The 21,372-nt window shown below is 37.5% G+C and overlaps 1 protein-coding gene across 1 annotated transcript in view; it reads right to left on the bottom strand.

Moving 5' to 3' along the window:
* LOC128664753 (alpha-2,8-sialyltransferase 8F-like) overlaps nucleotides 1–21,372 on the bottom strand; it is a 146,062-nt gene that overhangs the window by 22,455 nt on the left and 102,235 nt on the right. Inside the window, exons 5-6 of the mRNA XM_053719559.1 lie at nucleotides 21,121–21,233; nucleotides 5,052–5,138 (exon numbers count right to left, since the gene is read on the bottom strand). Coding sequence (XP_053575534.1) covers nucleotides 5,052–5,138; nucleotides 21,121–21,233 — 200 coding nt within the window. The remainder of the gene's footprint in view (nucleotides 1–5,051; nucleotides 5,139–21,120; nucleotides 21,234–21,372) is intronic.

Here is a 21,372-nt window from a genome sequence, read left to right as displayed (position 1 = left end):
AAAATGAGTCGGGATAGTTTTGCAGAAAGACTCTTCCTGCATCTCCGGACTCAAACTTTCATCCTAGCCCTCACTGAGAGACTGACAGGATTACTTAACACTCCAGTCCCATGTCGAAGAGTACTAACCTCCATAAGAGATGAACACAAACTTCTGACACTTCTCTGCTAACCTCCTGGGACGAAAGGCAAAGAATGACTGGGATATGAGGGAAGTGGGAGGAGTATTTAAGCCTTTGGCTGGGGTGTCTTTGCCTCCTCCTGGTGGCCAGGTTCTTATTTCCCAAAAGTTGGATCAGCCAATCGGATTGAACTTCAATTTGATTGGCTGATTCAATCAGCCAATCACATTTTTCCTACCTTAATTCCGATTGGCTGATACAATCCTATCAGCCAATCGGAATTGAAGGGACGCCATCTTGGATGACGTCCCTTAAAGGAATATCCATTTGTCGTTAGTCGTCGGGAAGAAGAGGATGGCTCCGCGTCGGCTCGTCTGAAGATGGCTCCGCTCTGGATGGATGAAGATTGAAGACGCCGCCTGGATGAAGACTTCTATCGGATGGAAGACTTCTTCAGCACCGCCTGGATGATGACTTCATTGGATGGAAGACTTCTTCAGCGCCGCCTGGATGATGACTTCTGCCACTCCGGATCTCCTCTTCGGTTCCATCGGTGGGTCGGCTGGCTGAAGACGACTCAAGGTAGGGGGGTAGTGTTAGGTTTATTTAAGGGGGGTTTGGGTTAGAATAGGGGTATGTGGGTGGTGGGTTTTAATGTTGGGGGGGTTGTATTTTTTTTTTTACAGGCAAAAGAGCAGAATTCTTTGGGGCATGGCTGCAAAAGGCCCTTTTAAGGGCTGGTAAGGTAAAAGCTGGTAACTTTTTAATTTAGAATAGGGTAGTGCATTTTTTATTTTGGGGGCTTTGTTATTTTATTAGGGGGCTTAGATTAAGTGTAAGTAGCTTAAAATAGTTGTAATATTTTTTAAATGTTTGTAACTTATTTTTTTTATTTTTTGTAACTTAGCTTTTTTTATTTTTTGTACTTTAGTTAGTTTATTTAATTTAATTGTAGATATTTGTAACTAATTTATTTAATTAATTTAATGATAGTGTAGTGTTAGGTTTAATTGTAACTTAGGTTAGGATTTATTTTACAGGTAATTTTGTATTTCTTTTAGCTAGGTAGTTATTAAATAGTTAATAACTATTTAATAACTATTCTAACTAGCTAAAATAAATGCAAAGTTACCTGTAAAATAAATATAAATCCTAAAATAGCTACAATATAATTATTATTTATATTGTAGCTATCTTAGGGTTTATTTTAAAGGTAAGTATTTAGTTTTAATTAGGATTAATTTATTTAATAAGAGAAATATTATTTAGATTTATTTAATTAATATTTAAGTTAGGGGGTGTTAGTGTTAGACTTAGGTTTAGGGGTTAATAATTTTATTACAGTGGCGGCGATGTAGGGGGGGCAGGATAGGGGTTAATAAATTTATTATAGGTGGCAACGGTGTAGGGGGGGGCAGATTAGGGGTTAATAAATTTAATATAGGTTGCGGCGTGGTCCGGGAGCGGCGGTTTAGGGGTTAAACTATTTATTTAGTTGCAGCGAGGTCCGGGATCGTTAGGATACGGGTTAATAACTTTATTATAGGTGGCGGCGGTATAGGGGGGGGCGGGATAGGGGTTACTAGGTATAATGTAGGTGGCGGCGGTGTCCGGGAGCGGTGGTTTAGGGGTTAATACATTTTTAAGAGTTGCGGCGGGGTCTAGGAGCGGCGGTTTAGGGGTTAATAACTTTATTTAGTTGCGGGGGGCTCCGGGGGTGCCGGTATAGGGGGTAGAACAGTGTAGTTAGTGTGGGTGCTTAGTGACAGGGGTATCAATAAAGCTGTCAAAAAGCCGAAGAGCAGCAAGATCGGATGAGTGATAACTCTCACAGTCCGCTGCTCATTCCCCCGTACTTGGTGCGTGGCTTTTTGACAGCTTTATTGATAACTTAGGCGAAATGTTGAAGGTCTGCGGCGGCGATGGTAGGTGAGCTTAGGCATGCGTATTGGGCCGGCGAAGGCAGGTAAAGTAGACACGTTGATAACTACCCCCACTAATGTTTTATATATTTATTCGTTCTTTTTAATATTGCCTTTTATTAAAATTAATATAAGTATAATTTTAGTGCTCCCCACTATATTATACAAGATAATAACTAGGGTACCTTTTTAGTAAGGAATAATCTCCAAAGGATATTTATTTTAATAAAGTTTATTTTTTAGTACCCACTAAGTTTAATTTATTAAGTAAATGGGTAATTTAATGCTTGAGCGATATATTTTAAACTTTGCTAAACTTAATTGCTTTTTTTATCTACCACCAGATTAATACACTATTCTCCTGCAGCTACCATTTTGGATATCATATGGGTTTTTATTGTGTTTATGCCGTTTTTATTGTATTTATGCTGTAATTGTTTCTAAAGTTGGTTTATAATCAGCATTTTTAACTGTAATATTGAATTATGTTCTAGCTTAAAAATCTTTTCCTGTAGCAGATCGAGCTGTGTAAGATTTTATTTTACTCGCAGCTTTTTGATACTTATGTGTAGCCTCTGTATACATATTTATCTACTTGGGAGCCGTTCCTTTGTCATTATAAGTATGCAAAAATTTGAAAGACTACATACCCAAGGACAATATATTTTTAGTTCTGCCAAATACAAAAATGGACGCTCCGGTATCATAGCACTCCTCAATCTGGAGGCCACGTGATCGTTATTCTCCCAATCATACTCTCTGCACAATGAGGGCGTGTCGCCGCTCCGCTTTAAAAAGAGTGGATCAATGAGCAGACGGTAATTTCCTCTGATGAAGAAGGTTGTATATGCCAAAGACCTTTGAAACGCGTCAGGGTAACCAGTCTGCTATTTCTATACTGTATGAACTGTTATGCTGTGGATTCCTTATACTGAGATATCGATCTGTCTTGCCATATTTATGCTGTAGGTCCTTTTTAGACCATATCTAATGCTGCAAATTACCTCATAATGTATTGAGGTTTTTTAATGTGAGTAAGGTAATTTTAAATAAATTGAGTGCGGTGTCAACTAATATACAGGGTTGCACTATTATTCTCTACTTTTCTCTTATCTGCAGATGGCTACATGAGCTAAAGACTTCGGCAGGATCCAGCAGCAAGCATCTATACCCCTGGAAGCCAGAGAAAGTTTCTACCTGCACTGTGCGACACTTACCTCATTTGGATTGAGGTTAAGGAGTGTAAGTAGAACCCCCAAAGGGGAGCTTTAATACTCCGGGCACTGGGGATTTCTTCTTTGGACATCTATAGGAGCACTTTTGGACCTTTGTATCACTTTATTATAAATCTTCAATAGTTGTTACACTGGTGCTTAACATTACACTTGTTACTTTTTTGCATTGTTATATGTAACTTGTTTCTATCTTGTATTGTTTTTATTGTTTTTTATTGAATTTGTTATTAATTTAACCTTTTAAGCTATCCATACTCTAAACAGTTTTCTACTCAGATTTTTATGCTATAGGAGATTTTTATATACTTCATTTGTTATTATTTATTAGTATCTCTCTAAGAGAAGTGAACTAGGATTATCTAGATATTGTAGCCCTATAACTAATAGGGAGGATCATTATACTTTTACATACACAATTTTGTAGTTTTTAACGGTGCGCCCTGGTCATTCTACTTTTTCTTTTGTTCTAATATCGATTTGTCCTTGTTGGAGCTGGGGGTCTTGGGGATCCACCAACTTCGATAGGTAGTTTGAGGTGGCTCTGTGATATATATATTTTTTTCTGTCCAATAGATTCCTGTTTTTGCGCCTTACCCACATCCTCCTTTTTTTCTTTATATATATATATATATATATATATATATATATATTTATTTAGATATATATATATATGTAAAAATATCTGTTTAAACATAAAAGGAACATGTTCTTCTATATGAAGAACATAGGAATTTAAAGTATTCATAATGCACCTTTGGGTTTAGAACAGTTTATCTAGCGCAGTGTCGGGTTAGCGCACTAGCGTTAACTAATAAGATTGTTTTGTAGCGTGCCCCATTGATGTCTTGCAATCCCAGAAGTCCTAAAGTTAGTGTGCCTGAGTCTTTTGCTCGCACATTATTTACTTTTAACTTGTAATAAGCGCACTAATGTGCCCGTGCAAAATTTTTACTTTGAGCGCAGTTAGCACTCGAGCGGAAAAACAAATTAGCATGCTGCTTGTAATCTGGCCCATAATGATTAATTCATCAACCATTCCTGAGGTATTAAAAAAATACCTTTATTTAGTTAAGAAGAGTGGGATTACAATTAAAAATATGCAATTTTTTAAAAAAATGTAGTCCTAATAATTGTGCAATGAAAGCAATGCGTACAAAGTAATATGTATAATTTTAACGTTCCTCTAACCCCATCACGCCATTAGGACGTTCCGTGCCATCCTAATAGCGCTGGACTTTAACGTCGTTAGGGCGGCATGGAATGTCCTACCTTATATTGTGTACTGCAGCCTCCTTCTTTTAGGTAATGGGAAATCAGACTGGGTGGGATGCCTAGCAGTCCGCCAAGATCTAATACCGGCTTCAAAATCAAGTAAAAAAAAATCGATGATCACGTGATTTTATTTTTCTAGCAAGCTCCAATCTAAGAACTTGTTTCCCGGAATGAAGGGGTTAAATATGTATAAAACTTAAAACACAAACACAGATGAACAGAATATCACATTGTCAGTTTAATATAAATAATATTCTTTTCATTAGCATAAGATGCATAAGATTCTGTGCCATGTGTAATATGTTTAATAGAATACAGAAGTGATATCACAATTGCCAATAAAATAAACTAATATATTGATATCTTATCATAAAATCTTAACATAACTATAATATGGATATTCACTTGTGTTTTCTGAAACTCTATTAGCTACTGAACACCTGTTCCCTATATAATTATAAAATAAATATACTGTAGAAAATGAAATATTTATTTTCTTACCTTGCTACAAAAATACTTGGGTTTGCAGTAACAACATCTGACTTAGATCCAGTGTCGAATGAATAATTCATGGGTGGCAAATTGAACCTTGGAAAAATAATGCAATACATTAGGATGAGTGAATAAAGAGTGCTATAACTGCCAAAGCTCATTTTAATTTATTTATTATTTTTTTGACTGTGTGACTTATTGGCATATCAGTCCTTCCTTGTTGCTATAAGATATTAGCTTGTATATAATGCAACATGGATGCAAGAAATTAAAGCTTAATTGTAGGGGGTAGATTTATCAAGCCGCGGATGCTGCTATCTACCCCGTACTTTCCGGCTAGCAAGAAATATAAGTTAAGAAGAAGAGGTGATAAGACCGCTGCTCTTTAACTCGTCTGCCACCTCTGAGGCGGCGGACAGCAATCAGCCCGATCGGATATGATCAAGTTGATTGACACCCCCTACTAGCGGGGTGGCATTGCACAAGCATTTCACTAGAAATGCTTGTGCAATGATAAATGCCAACAGCGTATGCTGTAGGCATTTATCGATATGCAGCGCACATGATCCGCTACAGCGGATCATGCCCGTCCGCAAATTGATATATCTACCCCCAAGCCTTTATACTGTGCATCCCTGGTAAAACCAATTATTGAAAATTACATTGCATAGAACATGTTCAGAGAAGGGCTACTGTGTATGTGGTCACTGAGAATATAGGAGGTAAATCCATGCACTGTGCTAGTTACTGTTAATGAGGGGGTTAAAATGCATGTACTATTTTTGTCACTGGCAGAATGAGGACAAATGTTTGATGTTTGTGTGTGTTACTGTCATAAAGTGGTTTTAATTCCTTGGCCCTGGATCAGGTCCGCAAGACCTCGCAGAATGAGGAGCTGCTGGTGCAACGCCACCCCCTGCAGACTCGCGGCCAATCGGCCGCCAGCAGGGAGGTGTCAATCAACCCGATCGTACTCGATCAGGTTGAATTGTTGCGATTCCTGTCCACCTGCTCAGAGCAGGCGGACAGAGTTATGGAGCAGCGGTCTTTAGACCGCTGCTTCATAACTGCTGTTTCTGGCGAGTCTGAAGACTCGCCAGAAACACGGGCCGTCAAGCTCCTTTCGGAGCTTGATAGATAGGCCCCCTTATCTTTGTGTGTTACATGTAAAAATGGGATTAAATCCCTGCTCTGTCTGAAAGGGGTTAAAAAAGCTGACACTTGTGTGAATCTCTGAGGGGAAGCAGTTAATCTATATGCCAGGAAAATCCATATTAAAAATATTTTTTACCCATCCAAATTAATGTCTCTTGAAGAATACTTTTTTCTAAAATCAAAGAACTTACATAAATTTAAAATGGTGTTATATTCTACTGGGAGGAGTTTCTAAATCAAATATGTCCAACTCCATCCTGTACGACCAACATAAAACATTATGAGCTAGATTACAATTGGTGAGCTAATGTTTACGCGAGTTACAAAAAGCAAAATCACAACTAACTTTTGCGCTCATTACAAGTTTAAGGTAAACACATTTGCTCAAGTGCAAGTAAAAGTTATTGCGACTGAAGACTTTGCGTAAAGGCAAAAGGGGAAATTTATCAAAGCATCAACTGATAATACGCTGGAAATTAGATGCAAAGTTGATCGGTCATAATTAACAAAGCGTCAAGATCGTCAAATGTTGAAATGTGTGACGTAATATATGCTCCCACAATATCAATCCAACGCAGATCGATGCTTGCGTCATTTCAGATGTTTCAAATTCACATTCGACTCTATTTGACCCTCTTCCCAATTTATCAAACATTCAACAGGTATGCTCGCGTCTATTCCGCCGCACCGTACCTATAGTTCAAACCACCACCCTTGAGGCTGCGAATGCCATAGAAAGCATTGGGAGTCTGAAAACACAGAAAGGTTATGTTCGATGCTGCAAGAGAATGAAGCATATTACATAATAAAAGTACTTATGGATTATGTTACTTCTCTGTCTCTCATTACAAAGCAAGGGGACACTATTATTGCTTCAAATTTAGTGCACTAGTAGATATAGGGATAAAAATGAAATTAATACATTACATAATATAACTAACTTCCTATTTTGGATAAATCTATTTGCACTCTGTTTGACGCATGTAATTCAAGTCCCACTATCCACTTTGCACCAAATTTGATGCAACACTTTTTGCACCAAATTTGACGCAAACTCATAAACAACCCACAAACTAGTGAAGTTTTCTACCGCTTTTGATTAGGATATGCATAAAATACTTGATGAACAGTATGTGTTTGAGATGTAAAACCGCTTCTTAATCAAGTCAAAGTTGAGTAGAGTCTTATTTGGATCGATAAAGAGTACAAGGTCACAAACATTTATATACTACAGGGTGAGCGAGACTAGTCTATTAGTGTGTGCAGGCATATACTTATGCTTATACAGGCTCCAAAACCTCTTTCAGTGTGATGTTACAGGTAATATCACATAACAAATGCCTGTGTAACATGTAGCTGTTCTGGCCACCCGGTTCACTAAGATATTGCCCAGAATAAATCTTCACTCACTCACCCATGTATGGTGTGTCCTATGTCCTCAATAAGTCAGGAAAACGCAGAGGAGGGTATCCACTCGTGGCAAACAGCCGTTTAGAAAGCAAAAGTGCTGACGGCTTCTGCAGGCACACTGTCCGGCTCCTCCTCCTGTCTCAGCGTCACTGAATGCATTCCGGAGTGATCAGTAACCAAAGCCTACAATCTGTAAATCAGCTGCGGCTAGGTGATAGCCCGGATAATGGGTAAGTATGTCCACAGGTAAAAATGGCAATCAAGACAAAAAAGCGGATCCCTGGAGTCCGGTATACAAATGGTGTGAAAAAAGAGTTCAGCCTTGAGCCTTAAAATCATGTAAACTTTATTTCAAGCCTTAAAATCATGGAGCATACAAACGGACAAAGGAGGCAATCCTAAAATTGGTCTGACCGGTTTCTGTCACATAGACCGTAATCATAGACACAATAAGTGACAGTTGTGAACACCTATTTAAACTGTATAAAACAATTTGATTGGATTAAAAGCAATTGCCTATAAAAAGATGGAGAAATCATAAAAGTAATATACATTTTTATAGAATTAGTTGGGCTAACTGAAGCAATAGGGACAACATTATGAATAGACGTATCAGGGATGCAAGATTATACAAACTTAACTAGACTAATACAACCCAGATAAGCAAAATCACATAGCCATTAGTTAAAATATATATATAAATATATATACACTCTAAGCGTAGAAATGAACTGGTAATTGTTCCAAGAACATACTCAGAGTAGTTGCATCTAAATTATATCAATAGGTGCAGACAATGTTATTAAATAGATTATTTAAATAATATGGTATATAAAAATATTAAATATATATATATATATATATATATATATATATATATATAGTGGCGAAAAGTGTGTATACATTTAACACCCCAGTTGATAGTCACTGCAGGGTCATCAGACTATGGATATTGGAGGTATAGGATAACTTAAAGGATGAAGACATCATCCCATTAGTTTTAACCTAATGTATCTGTAATAATAACTATTTTATACATCCCTTTGGTAAAAATGGGGCCACAGGCATGATGATTAGTACATAATTAGATAACCTGATCTAACTAGCCAAAAGGGGGGGGTACTCAATAGAGGCTGAAAGAGGGGGGTCATAAAGGCCCATAACAAAATATAGTCCACTGGACATCCAGACTCATCATTGCCAATAATTGATAACGTTAAACTCCAAATTGAAACCAATTGGAATTAGACAATTGAGTCTGAATATCCAGTACACCTCCTGTCTGCAGAGTAATGTAAACTTATCCCCCCCTCTAATGGGTCTCCTGATTTGCTCAATCGCTCTCCACTTTAAACTGCTAACATCTTGAGAATGCACTTCCAGAAAATGTCTGGATAAGGCTGAGCATGGTCTCTCTCCAGATACATAGGATAGATGTTCCCTGATACCGGTGCACACTTCTCTCGTAGTTCGACCTACATAACTCTTGGAGCATTTTGTGCACTCAACAACATAGATAACAAATGTAGATTTACAGTTTACACAACCCTTAGTGTCAAATGTTTCCCCTGAAGAGAATGAGGGAAAGGTCTTACCAACCTTCAAAAAGTCACAAGAGGTACAAGTACGTCTCCCACATTTAAATGTTCCGTTATGTTGTAACCATGAACTTCTTGAGACAGATTTTTCAACATGCTAGGAGATAACATGTTACCTAATGTGACATTTCTCTTGGCGACACAAATACACCCTCCTTCTATGGCTCCTCTCAATGTTTTATCCCCCATAAGGATAGGTATGTTCTTGTTAATGATCTTGCAAATCTGGTCTTGCAATTATAGATTTTCTACTATCACTAATGAATCAAATTGTTCGATACTTGTGTCATTGTTCACTCATCAGAACTTGTAAGTGCCATTTGTTACATTGTGTATTATACTTTGAAAATATGTATATATGAAATTAGTATTAAAGTTAAACATTCATGATGACATTAGGACACACAGTGTAATATTTTAGACAATGATTTTAAAAATCGAATGATGTTTGATTCAATATAATCTTAAAATGATAGCTCAAATGGATAGTCTACCTAACATTAAACTGTCATGAATCAGATACAGCAGAAATTAAAATCACCTCCTTACTGTCATGCTATTTTCAGTGTTCGTCTTCCTTCTCTTGAATTTAATTTTCATTTAGAAATGTCATGTTATATGCCAGCCCATTTTATAACACCTGTGTAGGGATGGTGTTTAAAACTAGACTGCAATCAGGAGGGGTTACACGGGTGCTGAGAGAAAACTGGCCCAGCTCTTAAAATATCCATTGATTGCAAATAAATACATATGATACCCTGATTACATGTTATATTCGCAATTATTCTTGCTACAAATAATAATATATTTACACTATATACATATAGTAGTATAAAAACAAAGATATAAAAGACAACATTGTTTAGAACAAAAAAAAAAGGAATTTAGGGACATGTAAATATGTTTGCAAAAAATTTCTGACATAACACACACACACATATATATTGATATACTGTGTATATATATATATATATATATATATATATATATATATATATATATATATATATATATATATATAGTGATGTCCCGAACTGTTCGCCCGCGAACGGTTCACAGCGAACATAGCTTGTTCGCGTTCGCGTTTGTGGGCGAACACATGGCGATGTTCGATCCGCCCCTATGTGTCATCATTGAGGAAACTTTGACCCTTTATGTCACAGCCGTCTGACACATTAGAGCAAATCAACATCAGACACTCCCTCACAGACCCTCCCAGCTACTCGGAATCCGCCATTTTAGACTCATAACGACCTTGCTTTCTTAATGAGAGGACGTGTTGTGTTTTTGCTCCTGACATTAATAGGAAAAACATAGCTAGGCTAGTGTATTTACAGTCCAGAAGGACTCCACTCATCTCTGCTGCAAGCACAGCACCCCAAAAAGCCCTTTTTAGGGCTATATTTTGTGCCGTTTTTCTTTTTCGTTTTTTTTTTATTAGCATTTGCCTGGCTTTCAGGCTGTGTGTTTAAGGCTCACAGAATATGCTGCTGTGATTACTGCCACCACTGATATCTCCCTAACAACATTAGTTTAAATTTAACTAACCAAAAAATTTAATTATTTTGCTAGTGTAATTTTTTTTCATTTTCTATCAGGCCTGTGTCACACAGCATGTACTCTGGTTCATTGCTCTGTGCCAGCCACCAGTGTTAATATCCTTTTATAACATTATTTTAAATTAAAAAAAAAAAAAAATATATATATATATATATATTTTGCTAGTGTAATCTAATTACATTTACTATCAGGCCTGTGTCTGTCAGGCTCACTCAGCATTAATATACCTCATATTTTTCAGTCTTTTGGTTAATTGGTCTGTGCCAGGCATCCACCCAGCACTCATATCTTCTTCACCTTAATTAAAATTTAAAAAAATAAATTTTAAAATTTGTTTGATAGTGTAATCTAATATAATTTTCTATCAGGCCTGTGTGTTTTGCTGACATACAGAGCCTACTGTGTTTACTTGCTGCCCTCCCTAGTCTATAAGCCACAACTCATATGTGTTTAACCTTTTTTTAATTCCCCCCCCCAAAAAATAATTTCAATCATTTTTCTAGTGTAATCTAATAGTATTTGATATCAGGCGTGTGTGTATCTGACTTACAGAGCCTACTGTTTTTAATAGCTGCCCTTCCAAGGCTAGACAGCCACGACTCATATTTATGTGCTTAACCTTTTTCTTTAAATTGCCAAAAAAAAGTCTTTAAATCATTATGCTAGTGTAATGTAATTTTATTTTCTATCAGGCCTGTGTCTAACTGTCTATCTGACTTACAAAGCATACTGTTGTTAATTGCTGCCCTACGTAGCAGCCAGCCAGTGCGACCACTCATATGTGCTTTGCACTTCTTAAGATTATTTTAATATTAAAATCTAAAATTTTAAAATATTTTGCTAGTGTAATCTAACTTAATTTTCTATCAGGCCTGTGTTTTTGTCACTTACACAGCATACTGTGTTAAATTGCTGCCCTACCTACCATCCACGACTCATATCTGCCAGCCTGTGTGCCAGGCCCAACTAGCCAATTAGTGGCACCAATCATAATTCTTGTAACAGTATATAAAAAATAAAAATCATAATTTTTTGGACTGCAAATATTCAGTCTCCTAGTGTCCTTGAATTGCATTTACTTCCTGCCTGCCAGCCTTTTGTGCCAGGCTGTCTTGCCAACTATTTACACCAATCCTAATTGTTGTCACAGTATAGTTACTAATTAAAATTAAAAAAATATTTGATTGTTGATCTTAATCCTCAGTTTGCTTGTGCCCTAGAATTGCACTTTTCTACTGCCTTCCAAGTCTGTGTGCCAGGCCTACTTGAAAAATATTTACACCAATCATATTTGTTGTCACAGTATTCTTATTAATTAAAAATTAAAATTTTGGGTAATATTTGTGGCGAATCCTCAGTTTGCTGGTGCCAGTGAGTTGCACTTTCCTCCTGCCTTGCAGCCTGCTGTGTGCCAGGCCCACCTAGCCAATTATTGCCAGCAATCCTATTTCTTTTAACAGTATTGCCAAAATGGTCAATCATCACTGTTTTGACTGTCAGTAATCAGTCTCCTAGTGTCCTTGAATTGCATCTACCTCTTGCCTGCCAGCCTTTTGTGCCAGGCCGTCTTGCCAACTATTTACACCAATCCTAATTGTTGTCACAGTATAGTTACTAAATAAAATTTAAAAATTCTTGATTGTTGATCTTAATCCTCAGTTTGCTCGTGCCCTAGAATTGCACTTTTCTACTGCCTTCCAAGCCTGTGTGCCAGGCCTACTTGAAAAATATTTACACCAATCATATTTGTTGTCACAGTATTCTTATTAATTAAAAATTTAAATTTTGGGTAATATTTGTGGTGAATCCTCAGTTTGCTGGTGCCAGTGAGTTGCACTTTCCTCCTGCCCTGCAGCCTGCTGTGTGCCAGGCCCACCTAGCCAATAATTGCCAACAATCCTATTTCTTTTAACAGTATTGCAAAAATTGTCAATCATCACTGTTTTGACTGTCAGTATTCAGTCTCCTAGTGTCCTTGAATTGCATTTACCTCTTGCCTGCCAGCCTTTTGTGCCAGGCCGTCTTGCCAACTATTTACACCAATCCTAATTGTTGTCACAGTATAGTTACTAATTAAAATTACAAAATTCTTGATTGTTGATCTTAATCCTCAGTTTGCTCGTGCCCTAGAATTGCACTTTTCTCCTGCCTTCCAAGCCTGTGTGCCAGGCCTACTTGAAAAATATTTACACCAATCATATTTATTGTCACAGTATTCTTAGTAATTAAAAATTAAAATTTTGGGTAATATTTGTGGCGAATCCTCAGTTTGCTGGTGCCAGTGAATTGCACTTTCCTCCTGCCTTGCAGCCTGCTGTGTGCCAGGCCCACCTAGCCAATTATTGCCAGCAATCCTATTTCTTTTAACAGTATTGCAAAAATTGTCAATCATCACTGTTTTGACTGTCAGTATTCAGTCTCCTAGTGTCCTTGAATTGCATTTACCTCCTGCCTGCCAACCTTTTGTACCAGGCTGTCTTGCCAACTATTTACACCAATCCTAATTGTTGTCACAGCATAGTTACTAATTAAAATTAAAAAATATTTGATTGTTGATCTTAATCAGGATGACATATGTCCTCTTTCATGCTGTTGTTTCGGTTGAGGCTCCGGGACCCTCTTATTAAAAAGGCCTGAGGAAAAATAAGTGTACTGGGTGTCTAATCAATGTTTTTTTCTATTTCCCGGTTGCAAATAAAGATCTGTGGGTTTCTAAAATCAATGCCTTTCCTGTAATCTATTATTCAAAAGGATGACATATCTCCTCTTTCATGCTGTTGTTTCGGTTGAGGCTCCGGGACCCTCTTATTAAAAAGGCCTGAGGAAAAATAAGTGTACTGAGTGTCTAATCAATGTTTTTTTCTATTTCCCTGGTCATATAAATGATCTCTGGGATTCTAAAATCAATGCCTTTCCTGTAATCTATTATTCAAAAGGATGACATATGTCTTCTTTCATGCTGTTGTTTCGGTTGAGGCTCCGGGACCCTCTTATTAAAAAGGCCTGAGGATAAATAAGTGTACTGGGTGTCTAATCAATGTTTTTTTCTATTTCCCGGGTCATATAAATGATCTCTGGGATTATAAAATAAATGCCTTAACTGTTATCAATTGTTCACAAGGATGCCATATGTCCTCTTTCATGCTGTTGTTTCAGTTGAGGCTCCGGGAGCCTCTTATAAAAAGGCCTAAGGATAAAGAAGTGTTCTGGGTGTTCAATCAATGTTTTTTTTTATTTCACAGTTGCAAAAAAATTATCTATGGCTTTGTAAAATCTATGCCTTACCTGTCATCTATTGTTCAAAAGGATGCCATATGTCCTCTTTCCTGCTGTTGTTTTTGTTGGGGGTCCGGAACACTATTCTAAAAAGGCCGAAGGAGAACGACCTGTACTGTACTTGGTGTCCAATCATGTTTTCGTTTTCAATTTCACAGTTCATAATAAATATCGCTGTGTAACTAAAATCAATGCCATACCTGTACTCTGTTGTTCAAAAGGATGGCATATGTGGTGTTTCATTCTGTTGTGGTTGTTGAGGGTCGTGGCCATGGGACAGAGTATAAAACGGCTGAAGGAGAACAACCTGTACAGCCTTGCTCCTCTTTTTAGGCAGGCCAGCTCTTTGCATACATGCCCACAGACTCTGTAACACATGCCTCTTTTAGGGAGAGGTGCAGCCATAATGCAGGGTCAGAACCTCTGCCTGCAACTGTTATACTCGATTTTGCGAAAGGAAGTAACCTTACCATGGTTCCCTGCACGCACGTATTGTTGTTATATTTTTGGTGAGGGTAATCATGATGGCCATGTAGACCACCACCACTGAGAGTCCTGAAAGTAACAGGGATGAGATGAAAGAGCTAAGAATAGTAGAACTTGAAACAACAGAGTTAGCCATGGGTGTTAGTGCAAAACCGCTTGGCTTTTTTTTGGCTTTGGGTGCGGCTATTCATGCAGGCCATATAGAGCTGCCACCATTCGGTGTCGTATCAGCTATTAAACTAATAAGAAAAGTACTACCAAAATACAGCCAATGAAGGGCCTTAGGAAGACTGAGCCAAGGTTGGATTGTAGTATTTGGTTAGGCTAATCATGATGGCCATGTAGACCACCACCGAGAGTCCTGGAAGTAACAGGGATGATGAGATGAAAGTGCTAAGAATAGTACTACTTGAAACAACAGAGTTAGCCATGGGTGTTAATCCAAGACCGCTTGGATTTATTTTTGTATTGGGTGCAGCTAATCTTGCAGGCCATATAGAGCTGCCACCATTCGGTGTTGTATCAGCTATAAAAATAATAAGAACTATACTATCAAAATACAGCCAATGAAGGGCCTATGAAGACTGAGCAAAGGTTGGATTGTAGTATTTTGTTCGGCTAATCATGATGGCCATGTAGACCACCCGTAACAGGGATGAAAGTGCTAAGAATAGTACTAATTGAAACAACCGAGTTAGCCATCGGTGTTAGTCTAAGACCACTCTGCTTTTTTTGGGTTTGGGTGCAGCTAATCATGAAGGCCAGATAGACCTGCCACCATTTGGTGTTGTAACAGGTATTAAACTGCAAAGAACAGTACTACTTAACACAACCTACTTACCATAGGTCCCAGAGCATATGTTTGGTTATTATATTTTGTAAGGGTAATCATGCAGGCCATATAGACCTCCACCGATAGGGTGAGTATGAGTAACAGCTATTAAAATGCAAAGGACATTACTAATTAACACAACATAGTTACCATGGGTCGCAGACCAAGAGCAGATGTCTTATTATTATATTTTGTATGGGTAATCATCCAGGCCGTATAGACCTCACCAAATAGGGGGAGTTACAGAGATTAAAGTGCTAAGAATGGTAGTACTTAAAACACAACCTAGTTAAAATAGGTACCAGACTGCATGTCTTATTATTATATTTTTTCAGGGTAATCAGGCAGGCCATATAGAACACCCCCGATAGGGGGGGGGACAGGGATTAAAGTGCTAAGAAAAGTACTAATTAACACAAGCTAGTTGGGTCCAAGAACGCATGTTTAATTATTAGACTTTATTAGGGTAATTATATATCTAACAAATGTATCTATTTCTCTTCTATCGATTCTATCTAACTATCAATCTATGTATATCTATCTATCCTATCTATCAATCTATCTTCTGTCCGGGATGTTTTGAGACAGCCACTTTGGGAATGTTAGTTGATTTAGGCCCATTATGGCTTAAAAGCAAACTCTGCATAAACTATGTAATTTTCCATGGGAGTTTTGCCAGGGATCCCCCTCCAGCATGCGACAGTCCAGGTGTTAGTACCCTTGAAACAACTTTTCCATCACTATTGTGGCCAGAAAGAGTCCTTGTAGGTTTTAAAGTTCGCCTGCCTATTGAATTCAATGGCGGGTTCGCGAACAATACCGGAAGTTCGAGTCCGCCGTTCGCGAACCGAAAATTTTAGGTTCTCGACATCACTATATATATATATATATATATATATATATATATATATATACACACATACAAGTATGTGCAAAGATATATGTACACATTCTAGCATTAATAATCATTTTAAAAAAAAATAAAAACATGAGATAGGCATTTCATGATTTCTAGAAATACAAATATACATTAATTTATGTGAAAATATTATATATCAATTTTTTTATAACAAATAAATATAAAATAGCTATCTATGAGATATTATTGTTTGTTCGGGTATAAATCTAGCTATTTCTTGGACATTAACAGATGAAAAATAAAAGATTAGGTTTAGAGAAATGTGCTTGTTCATGGACAGTAATGAAATGGTATAAATAAAGTTGGAAAAAACAGAATATCCATGACATTGATGACTCTTACAAAAATTCTTGATTGTTGATCTTAATCCTCAGTTTGCTCGTGCCCTAGAATTGCCCTAGAATTGCACTTTTCTCCTGCCTTCCAAGCCTGTGTGCCAGGCCTACTTGAAAAATATTTACACCAATCATATTTGTTGTCACAGTATTCTTAGTAATTAAAAATTAAAATTTTGGGTAATATTTGTGGCGAATCCTCAGTTTGCTGGTGCCAGTGAATTGCACTTTCCTCCTGCCTTGCAGCCTGCTGTGTGCCAGGCCCACCTAGCCAATTATTGCCAGCAATCCTATTTCTTTTAACAGTATTGCAAAAATTGTCAATCATCACTGTTTTGACTGTCAGTATTCAGTCTCCTAGTGTCCTTGAATTGCATTTACCTCCTGCCTGCCAACCTTTTGTGCCAGGCTGTCTTGCCAACTATTTACACCAATCCTAATTGTTGTCACAGCATAGTTACTAATTAAAATTAAAAAATATTTGATTGTTGATCTTAATCAGGATGACATATGTCCTCTTTCATGCTGTTGTTTCGGTTGAGGCTCCGGGACCCTCTTATTAAAAAGGCCTGAGGAAAAATAAGTGTACTGGGTGTCTAATCAATGTTTTTTTCTATTTCCCGGTTGCAAATAAAGATCTGTGGGTTTCTAAAATCAATGCCTTTCCTGTAATCTATTATTCAAAAGGATGACATATCTCCTCTTTCATGCTGTTGTTTCGGTTGAGGCTCCGGGACCCTCTTATTAAAAAGGCCTGAGGAAAAATAAGTGTACTGAGTGTCTAATCAATGTTTTTTTCTATTTCCCTGGTCATATAAATGATCTCTGGGATTCTAAAATCAATGCCTTTCCTGTAATCTATTATTCAAAAGGATGACATATGTCTTCTTTCATGCTGTTGTTTCGGTTGAGGCTCCGGGACCCTCTTATTAAAAAGGCCTGAGGATAAATAAGTGTACTGGGTGTCTAATCAATGTTTTTTTTCTATTTCCCGGGTCATATAAATGATCTCTGGGATTATAAAATAAATGCCTTAACTGTTATCAATTGTTCACAAGGATGCCATATGTCCTCTTTCATGCTGTTGTTTCAGTTGAGGCTCCGGGAGCCTCTTATAAAAAGGCCTAAGGATAAAGAAGTGTTCTGGGTGTTCAATCAATGTTTTTTTTTATTTCACAGTTGCAAAAAAATTATCTATGGCTTTGTAAAATCTATGCCTTACCTGTCATCTATTGTTCAAAAGGATGCCATATGTCCTCTTTCCTGCTGTTGTTTTTGTTGGGGGTCCGGAACACTATTCTAAAAAGGCCGAAGGAGAACGACCTGTACTGTACTTGGTGTCCAATCATGTTTTCGTTTTCAATTTCACAGTTCATAATAAATATCGCCGTGTAACTAAAATCAATGCCATACCTGTACTCTGTTGTTCAAAAGGATGGCATATGTGGTGTTTCATTCTGTTGTGGTTGTTGAGGGTCGTGGCCATGGGACAGAGTATAAAACGGCTGAAGGAGAACAACCTGTACAGCCTTGCTCCTCTTTTTAGGCAGGCCAGCTCTTTGCATACATGCCCACAGACTCTGTAACACATGCCTCTTTTAGGGAGAGGTGCAGCCATAATGCAGGGTCAGAACCTCTGCCTGCAACTGTTATACTCGATTTTGCGAAAGGAAGTAACCTTACCATGGTTCCCTGCACGCACGTATTGTTGTTATATTTTTGGTGAGGGTAATCATGATGGCCATGTAGACCACCACCACTGAGAGTCCTGAAAGTAACAGGGATGAGATGAAAAAGCTAAGAATAGTAGAACTTGAAACAACAGAGTTAGCCATGGGTGTTAGTGCAAAACCGCTTGGCTTTTTTTTGGCTTTGGGTGCGGCTATTCATGCAGGCCATATAGAGCTGCCACCATTCGGTGTCGTATCAGCTATTAAACTAATAAGAAAAGTACTACCAAAATACAGCCAATGAAGGGCCTTAGGAAGACTGAGCCAAGGTTGGATTGTAGTATTTGGTTAGGCTAATCATGATGGCCATGTAGACCACCACCGAGAGTCCTGGAAGTAACAGGGATGATGAGATGAAAGTGCTAAGAATAGTACTACTTGAAACAACAGAGTTAGCCATGGGTGTTAATCCAAGACCGCTTGGATTTATTTTTGTATTGGGTGCAGCTAATCTTGCAGGCCATATAGAGCTGCCACCATTCGGTGTTGTATCAGCTATAAAAATAATAAGAACTATACTATCAAAATACAGCCAATGAAGGGCCTATGAAGACTGAGCAAAGGTTGGATTGTAGTATTTTGTTCGGCTAATCATGATGGCCATGTAGACCACCCGTAACAGGGATGAAAGTGCTAAGAATAGTACTAATTGAAACAACCGAGTTAGCCATCGGTGTTAGTCTAAGACCACTCGGCTTTTTTTTGGGTTTGGGTGCAGCTAATCATGAAGGCCAGATAGACCTGCCACCATTTGGTGTTGTAACAGGTATTAAACTGCAAAGAACAGTACTACTTAACACAACCTACTTACCATAGGTCCCAGAGCATATGTTTGGTTATTATATTTTGTAAGGGTAATCATGCAGGCCATATAGACCTCCACCGATAGGGTGAGTATGAGTAACAGCTATTAAAATGCAAAGGACATTACTAATTAACACAACATAGTTACCATGGGTCGCAGACCAAGAGCAGATGTCTTATTATTATATTTTGTATGGGTAATCATCCAGGCCGTATAGACCTCACCAAATAGGGGGAGTTACAGAGATTAAAGTGCTAAGAATGGTAGTACTTAAAACACAACCTAGTTAAAATAGGTACCAGACTGCATGTCTTATTATTATATTTTTTCAGGGTAATCAGGCAGGCCATATAGAACACCCCCGATAGGGGGGGGGGACAGGGATTAAAGTGCTAAGAAAAGTACTAATTAACACAAGCTAGTTGGGTCCAAGAACGCATGTTTAATTATTAGACTTTATTAGGGTAATTATATATCTAACAAATGTATCTATTTCTCTTCTATCGATTCTATCTAACTATCAATCTATGTATATCTATCTATCCTATCTATCAATCTATCTTCTGTCCGGGATGTTTTGAGACAGCCACTTTGGGAATGTTAGTTGATTTAGGCCCATTATGGCTTAAAAGCAAACTCTGCATAAACTATGTAATTTTCCATGGGAGTTTTGCCAGGGATCCCCCTCCAGCATGCGACAGTCCAGGTGTTAGTACCCTTGAAACAACTTTTCCATCACTATTGTGGCCAGAAAGAGTCCTTGTAGGTTTTAAAGTTCGCCTGCCTATTGAATTCAATGGCGGGTTCGCGAACAATACCGGAAGTTCGAGTCCGCCGTTCGCGAACCGAAAATTTTAGGTTCTCGACATCACTATATATATATATATATATATATATATATATATACACACATACAAGTATGTGCAAAGATATATGTACACATTCTAGCATTAATAATCATTTAAAAAAAAAATAAAAACATGAGCTAGGCATTTCATGATTTCTAGAAATACAAATATACATTAATTTATGTGAAAATATTATATATCAATTTTTTTATAACAAATAAATATAAAATAGCTATCTATGAGATATTATTGTTTGTTCGGGTATAAATCTAGCTATTTCTTGGACATTAACAGATGAAAAATAAAAGATTAGGTTTAGAGAAATGTGCTTGTTCATGGACAGTAATGAAATGGTATAAATAAAGTTGGAAAAAACAGAATATCCATGACATTGATGACTCTTATTTATCAACAGTCCGATGGTCATCGCTTTGTACTTGGCGCGCATGTTTTTGACAGCGTTTTTAATAAATAAGGGTGTCGTATGTAGATTCGCAGCAGCGATGTCTGGCGAGCATATTGACACCAGCGAATGTACAGAGATTGATGCTTTGATAAATCGGCCCCTAAGTGTCAAATAAAATGTCCACCAAGCACAACATACACGGTGTTGGGTTAGTGCGCAAGTGATAAGTGTTAGATTTTTTTAGTAACACGCTGCATTGAAGACTATATGGGGTGACTGCATTAGTGGTCGTGATATCCGAAGTTCTGAAATTAGCACGTATCTGGTTTCGCTCGTGCGCAAAAAGTTTACTTTCAACTTGTAATAGGTGCTCAAACACACGTGCATTAAAAGTTTACTGCTAGTGATGTTTGCGCATGAGTGAAAGTAATAAATAGCGCAACAATTGTAAACTGTCCATATGTAGGAGAGAGAGAAAGCTTTTTTTTTTCTTATTGGAAGACTGTTTTCTTTCTCATTCTCGTGCCTACTTAGAATCTAGTCCACTTATTTTTTCATGTATGTTCCTGATTGGTAAATATAATGCTTCATTACTCGATTACACTCAAGTTTTGTATTTGTATTTCTTGTTAACCAATTTCACTTCATTGTATTCTAACATTTGGAAAACTACAAAAAAAAAGCAGATTAATGTAAAAAATACTTTTTTTTTTTTTACCTAAAAACATAATCTGCCTTGTCAATTTCCGAGCCACAGCAACTGTTCAGTAAATTGCCCCCATTTCCAACCACAGCACACTGCCTATAGAGCTTTTTTGAAAATGGTGATACCTGCAAAAATAAAGCAAAATTGCTAAGGTTTTTAATTAGACTACGGGGCCTATTTATTAATGTGCGAGCGGATATGTTCCGCTGCACATCGATAAATGCCGACAGCATACGCTCTCGGCATTTATCATTGCACCAGCAG

Source organism: Bombina bombina, chromosome 6 (genome assembly GCF_027579735.1).
Source record: "Bombina bombina isolate aBomBom1 chromosome 6, aBomBom1.pri, whole genome shotgun sequence".
NCBI classification, from domain to species: Eukaryota; Metazoa; Chordata; class Amphibia; order Anura; family Bombinatoridae; genus Bombina; species Bombina bombina.
The sequence above is the reverse complement of the archived record's forward strand: the minus strand, read 5'-3'. Positions and strand labels throughout refer to the sequence as shown.